This window comes from Triticum dicoccoides, chromosome 3A, assembly GCF_002162155.2.
Source record: "Triticum dicoccoides isolate Atlit2015 ecotype Zavitan chromosome 3A, WEW_v2.0, whole genome shotgun sequence".
In the NCBI taxonomy this organism is placed as follows: Eukaryota; Viridiplantae; Streptophyta; class Magnoliopsida; order Poales; family Poaceae; genus Triticum; species Triticum dicoccoides.
In genome coordinates this window covers 338293580-338300356 of record NC_041384.1, presented here as the reverse complement: position 1 = coordinate 338300356, position 6777 = coordinate 338293580, and the positions used below count along the sequence as shown (strand labels likewise).

The 6777-nt window shown below is 48.4% G+C and overlaps 1 protein-coding gene across 1 annotated transcript; it reads left to right on the top strand.

Annotated features, from left to right (window-relative positions):
- The first annotated feature begins 96 nt into the window (after window positions 1-96).
- LOC119272267 lies at window positions 97-5771 on the top strand. The gene is made up of 4 exons (XM_037553786.1): window positions 97-202; window positions 3817-3950; window positions 5315-5435; window positions 5547-5771. Exons 1-4 carry the CDS (start codon window positions 97-99, stop codon window positions 5597-5599), a joined length of 414 nt encoding a protein of 137 aa, XP_037409683.1. The 3' UTR covers window positions 5600-5771.
- The last annotated feature ends 1006 nt before the right edge of the window (window positions 5772-6777 follow it).

The following is a 6777-nucleotide window of genomic DNA, read 5'->3' as shown; positions in this document are numbered from 1 at the left end:
GTGCCCCCGTCCGCGTGCAGGTCCCCGACGCCCATTGCCTTGCCTGCCTCCAGCCACCTCCCCCGTGCCGCTCGCCTACGGCCGCGGTGCCCTGCCATGGCCTCCGCCAACCCCTTCACGCGCCGCCTGCCGCCGCGCCCGGCGCCCGCCGGCGCGCCCGACACCCGCCAGCACGGCCGCGCCCTTCTGGACGGGGCTCCCTGTCGCCCTGGCCGGTTGTTCGCTCCAGCGCCCGAACCCGCCGAACCCGCTAGGCCCCCTAGAGCCAATGACAGGCAGGCCCCACCCCCTGGAACTTAAAAAAAGAAAATGAAAAAAAAGAAGAATAAAAATAATAGTAAAAATAATAATTAATTAATTAAGATAATTAATTAACTTAGTTAATCCGGTTAGTTAATCTAATTAACACTGTTAATTAGCCTTAATTACTTGAGTAGGTAAACAGTCAATGACAGTTGGGCCCCACTGCCTTGTTTGACCGGTCAACGGTCAATGCTGACCGCTGATGTAATGACGACGCAATAAACGTTTTCAAATTAAATTAATTTCTGATAAATCTAAAAATGGTTAAATCTTTTAAAATTAATATAAAATAAACCGTAGCTCAGATGGAAAAACTTTGTACATGAAAGTTGCTCAGAACGACGAGACGAACCCGGATACGCAGCCCGTTCGTCCACCACACACCTCTAACATACCAAACACGCAACTTTCCCCCTCCGGTTCTTCTGTCCGAAAACGCGAAATCCCGGGAATACTTTCCCGGATGTTTCCCCCCTTCGTCGGTATCACCTACTACCGCGATTGGGCACACTAGCATCGTTACTTGTCATGTCATGCATCGATATGCATTTGTTTGCATTGTATTCATTGTTTCTTCCCCCTCTTCTCTCCGGTAGACTACGAGACCGACGCTGCTGCTGCCCAGTTCGACTACGGAGTTGACGACCCCTCCTTCTTGCCAGAGCAATCAGGCAAGCCCCCCCCTTGATCACCAGATATCGCCTATTCTACTCTATACTGCTTGCATTAGAGTAGTGTAGCATGTTACTGCTTTCCGTTGATCCTATTCTGATGCATAGCCTGACATTGTTGCTACATCTATTGATACCTTACCTGCAATCCTAAATGCTTAGTATACGATGCTAGTTTATCATCATTGGCCCTACATTCTTGTCAGTCTGCCTTGCTATACTATCGGGCCGTGATCACTTGGGAGGTGATCACGGGTATATACTATACATACATACATACTATACAGATGGTGACTAAAGTCGGGTCAGCTCGAAGAGTACCCGCGAGTGATTCACGGATTGGGGGCTGAAAGGACCTTTGTCCCGACGGCCCTCTGTGTGGATCTTTGTGGCGGAGCGATAGGGCAGGTTGAGACCACCTAGGAGACAGGTGGGCCTGGCCCTGTTCGGCGTTCGCGGATATTTAACGCGCTTAACGAGATCTTGGTATTTGATCTGAGTTGGCTACGAGCCTATACACACTAACCATCTACGTGGGAGTAGTTATGGGTATCCCGACGTCGTGGTATCAGCCGAAGCACTTCAGACGTCAGCGACGGAGCGGCGCGCGCCGAATTGGACTGGAACGCCACTAGGCTAGGTCTGCTTTCGGCCGCCCTCGCAACGTGCAGGTGTGCTATGGGCGATGGGCCCAGACCCCTGTGCGCTTAGGTTTAGACCGGCGTGCTGGCCTCTCTGTTGTGCCTAGGTGGGGCTGCGACGTGTTGATCTTCCGCGGCCGGGCATGACCCAGGAAAGTGTGTCCGGCCAAATGGGATCAAGCGTGTTGGGTTATGTGGTGCACCCCTGCAGGGAAGTTAATCTATTCGAATAGCCGTGATCTTCGGTAACAGGACGACTTGGAGTTGTACCTTGACCTTATGACAACTAGAACCGGATACTTAATAAAACACACCCTTCCAAGTGCCAGATACAACCGGTGGTCGCTCTACCTCAGGGATATGAGGAGGGGATCGCCGGGTAGGATTATGCTATGAGATGTTACTTGGAGATGCTACTTGGAGGACTTCAATCTACTCTCTTCTGCTTGATGCAAGACGGTGGTTGCGAGAAGCGTAGTCTTCGACAGGATTAGCTATCCCCCCTCTTATTCTGGCATTCTGCAGTTCAGTCCACTGATATGGCCTCCTTACACATATACCCATGCATATGTAGTGTAGTTCCTTGCTTGCGAGTACTTTGGATGAGTACTCACGGTTGCTTTCTTCCCCTTTTTCTTCCCTTTCCTTTCTTTCTGGTTGTCGCAACCAGAGGCTGGAGTCCAGGAGCCAGACGCCACCGTCAACGACGACCCCTACTACACTGGAGGTGCCTACTACTACGTGCTGCCCGCTGATGACGACTGGGAGTAGTTTAGGAGGATCCCAGGCAGGAGGCCTGCGCCTCTTTCGATCTGTATCCCAGTTTGTGCTAGCCTTCTTAAGGCAAACTTGTTTAACTTATGTCTGTACTCAGATATTGTTGCTTCCGCTGACTCGTCTATGATCGAGCACCTGTATTCGAGCCCTCGAGGCCCCTGGCTTGTATTATGATGCTTGTATGACTTATTTATGTTTTAGAGTTGTGTTGTGATATCTTCCCGTGAGTCCCTGATCTTGATCGTACACATTTGCGTGCATGATTAGTGTACGATTGAATTGGGGCGTCACATATTTTTGGACTGTGCAATCTTCGAATACCCTCTACCCATTCTTAAACAGGGTGATGACCCGTTCTGGAAAAAGAAACCTCAAGAGAAAGTGGTGAAGCCTTCTTGTCCTAAAACGGAAGCCGTCAAGAAAACCACAAAGAGGAAGGCACCTGAACCCATCGGTTTAGAGCTTGATGACAACCCAGATGAACCGGAAGCAGAGGTAGAACTTGATTCACTTGGTTCACTTTTCATGCATCTCATTGACAATGATATTTATCAGGAGGACGTTGAAGGAAGCCACGCTGATGATGCAGAGGTAATTATCCTTTCCTCCGGTTTAGATCCTCTGCCAACACAAAAAATCCATCAAGCAGTCCGGAAAGTAAGCTTTTCTCACCCTCTTGCTCACTTGGATCCAACATTTCACTACTAGGGAAAACCTTATACACAGAAGTTTATCAGTAGCGCAGTTTAAAAATGGGCGCTACTGCTAATTAGTAGTAGCGAGGGGTATAAAAACCGTGCTACTACTAAGTTGATAGTAGTAGCGAGGGGTATAAACCCGCGCTGCTACTGATGGTCTCCAACAATGCCCCCGGGATAGGCCATAGTAGTAGCGAGGGGTATAAAACCGGCGCTACTACTAAGTAAGTAGTAGTAGTGCAGGTAAGACCCACGCTACTACGAAGCCTGTCCACCCCAGCCCGATCCACACTCCCACCCCACCAACCGCCCCACACCACCCACCCCGTCTGTCTCAAAAAAAAATCACGCAGCCTGATCTAGATCCCCAACCTCCTCACCTCTCCCAACCCACTCGCCGCCGGCCTCCCTTCCACCTCCTCTCCTCCGTCCGTTCACCCACATGCCCCCCGCCGCGTGCGCCACGCCGGCGGCCGCGCGCCCTGCCCCGTCCCTCCCCCACGCTCCCGCGGCCTGCCCCCCGCGCCGATCCGCCGGAATCTGCAGCAAAGGCGAAGCCTTTCCAGCTTTCCAGGGAGATCCGGGCCGTCCTCGACGAGGGCGGCGGCGGCCCCCCTGGCGCGCCCAATGGCGCCGACGCCGCCGTCGCCACCCGCCCCAAGACCAAGGGGAAGGATGGCGGGGGCACGGCGCCGGCGGGGACGACTCCGAGCAGTCCAAGTTGAGGGCCGGCCTCAACTCCGCCATCATCACTGAGAAGCCCAACATCAAGTGGAACAACGTCGTCGGGCTTGAGAGCGCCAAGCAGGCGCTGTAGGAGGCCGTCATGTTGCCCGTCAAGTTCCTCCAGTTCTTCACAGGTGAGCTTCTGCAAGGGAATCCAGTAATTCTACCTATTTTTTTCATAGCCAAGGATGATGCGATTGCAGTTGTTGCAGCTAGATCATATAGATAAGCCCTATGCATCTTGATCTCGATTGAATCTGATTGGATGAGCATGAATTATTCCGTTCTCGAGTCCAGGTAGAAATATGCCACACAAGCTGGCTTTTGTCTGCAGAATAAGCATAATTTTGAGCCGCCATGAGTGTGTCTACTAGATCGATTTGTATTGAACAAACTTAGTTGGTTTAGCATAGGAATCTCTAGCAAATTATGTTCAGGAACCTTGTTGACTTCTCAATCCTCACAAAGAAACTTGCTAAGCTAAACTTATAATTACCTCGCCCTTGTACGAGATAATAGTATTGAGTAGAGCCATATGCATCTTGATCTGGATTGAATTTGATTGGGTGATCATGAATATTTGCTTCTGGAGTGCAGGTCGAAAGTATGCTACACGTGCTATTTTTTCTGCAGATAAGCACGATTTTGAGCCACCAAAGTGCATCCATCGATTTGTGTTGAACCCACTTAGTCGATGTCTGGCCAATTATATTCTGCAACTTCTTTGACCCATCAATCCTCGCAAAAGAACCTTGCTAAACTTATAATTACCTCTCTTGTACCAGATAACAGTATATAGTAGAGCCAATTGTGGTGGTAGTGTGAATTAAAAGATGACTACTTAACCAAGTGGAATAAAAAATTCCATTTAACCATAAAGCCATAGAAACATTGGTGTCTTACTACAGCTAGGTGGTTAAAACTAAAAAATGCATCAGATTGTAGATAGATCAATATCTGAACTACTTGGTATGGGTATCTATTGTTTATATGAAGAGCTAGCTTCATTTCTGAACTGTTTGTTTTCCTTGCGCATTCAACAACCTAAGTTTATGTGTTTTGATTGAAAATCAGGACATTTTCCAAATACTGTCGCAACTGGTATCTATTCTAGGGTTTGTGTCCTTAACTACTTAACTACACCTTGTGTGCTTTTCATTAGTTTCTCCCGACGTGCAACTAATGAAGTATCTTATACTGGATAGTGCTTTTCTTTAGTTTCTCTTGATTATGTGGTTGCATGATTTGCTTGATTTTGTGTTTCTTTTGAGCTTTATGTTTTCTATGCACTTTTCAAATCTATATGCGTTCTTATATAACTATTCTTTGCACTTTTCACTACTAGGAAATAGCTTATAGCTTCAATTGTGCATTACAGCTTAAATAAGAATCTCTGGAAAAAATGTTGCACATTGGCATCTACATGTGCCGCATTGTTTTTTCGTGCCATTCTTCTGAAGAATCTGAAGTTTCTAAACCTTTGTTTGTAATGCTGCAGGGTTCTGGTAGTGACGATGACGGTCGTCGAGAGGTTCGTGGACTGGACGGTGTCGTGGCTGCCGATGTACAGAGAAGCGAAGCTGCTGCTCGTTCTCTACCTCTGTCACCCCAGCACACGGGTAAGCAGTCGACCAGACACCCCGAGCCCGAGAGATGATCAACATTTAGATATACTTGATTCGATATGTGGCCAATTCTGAATCTGAATCTTAATGATGTTTGGGTTTCAGAGTGCGGGGAGTGGGGCACGTGTACGATGGCTTCCTCCGTTCGCTGGTGGTGAGGCACAAGGACGACATCGACCGGTCCTGTTGGAGCTAAGGGCCAGAGCGAGGGACGTGACTAAGTCGCAACTCAAGGCGGCGGCTGCCGTCAGTCAGGTGTGGCTCTTCGAGGCTATCCAATGTGTTTCGTCGCAGCTGCAGGCCGCGAGAACTGGCCAGGCAGGCGCCTCACACTGATGAGTGGTCCAATTTTCGGATCGGGCCATAACACCTTACATAGGTAGTTGCTTATGTAACTGTGCGATAGAATGGAATTATACATGAGTTGCTGCTACAAGGAGGAACGTAGTTGCTTATGTAGCTGTGCGATAGAATGAAATTATACATGAGTTGCTGCTACAATGAGGAACTGGAGAAGATACGACAACTGTGTGATAGAATGAATTTGGTTGATTTTATTTTTTTAATTCCTAATAAGTTACTAGTGGCGTGGCGGATAAAATGGCGCGCTACTAGTATTTAGGATACTAGTAGCGTTGGGACTATAGACACGCTACTACTATTTCATTAGCAGTAGCACGGTTCATAATAGCAGTAGGGCGGATTGAACCCTCGCTGCTACTAACAAAGTTAGTAGTAGCGCGGGTTCGACCCACGCTACAACTAACTTTTAGCTGTAGTGCGATACTAGTAGCGCAAGTACCCGCGCTACTAGTAGCCATTTTACCCACGCTGCTAGTAGCCTTTTCCCTAGTAGTGTTTATTTTGAAGAAGCAGCAGCACGAGGCTCGGTGCACAACCCGACACAGCGGCCAAACGGTCACCTCGACCGGTTTACCTAATACCCCAGTCCGGAAACACCAACCTGAGGTCTCACCCACTTCTGACACTTCTTATCCCAAGGCCGGCTATTTCCGACAACCTCTTAACCCTGTTGCTTTATCCAAACATAGCACTAAAGAAGAACGTGCTGCAATGGAAAATGAAAATGGAGCACCGATTTATCAAGCTATGCCCACCTCAGTGCTCAAGAACTCCATTCTGGCTTTCTCAATCATCTGCACTCAAACCGTGATTATGAAGCCGGTTTAGTGAACCTGATGAAGGAGCGCTATGAGGTACTTTCATTGCTTGTCCTTTCTTAAATCCAATTTGTAAGGATCAACTCTAGTAGCCCCCAAGGGCCAGTTTAGGATGGCAATCATAAATCAGGACTTTTTAATATCTTGATCCTTGC

Coding starts and splice junctions, on each gene's coding strand:
- LOC119272267 (XM_037553786.1), top strand. CDS start 97: ATGGCCTCCGCCAACCCCTTCACGCGCCGCCTGCCGCCGCGCCCGGCG. Junction 203..3,816: donor CCTTCTGGACGGGGCTCCCT/GTCGCCCTGGCC, acceptor GTCCAAGTTGAG/GGCCGGCCTCAACTCCGCCA. Junction 5,436..5,546: donor TCTGTCACCCCAGCACACGG/GTAAGCAGTCGA, acceptor TTTGGGTTTCAG/AGTGCGGGGAGTGGGGCACG.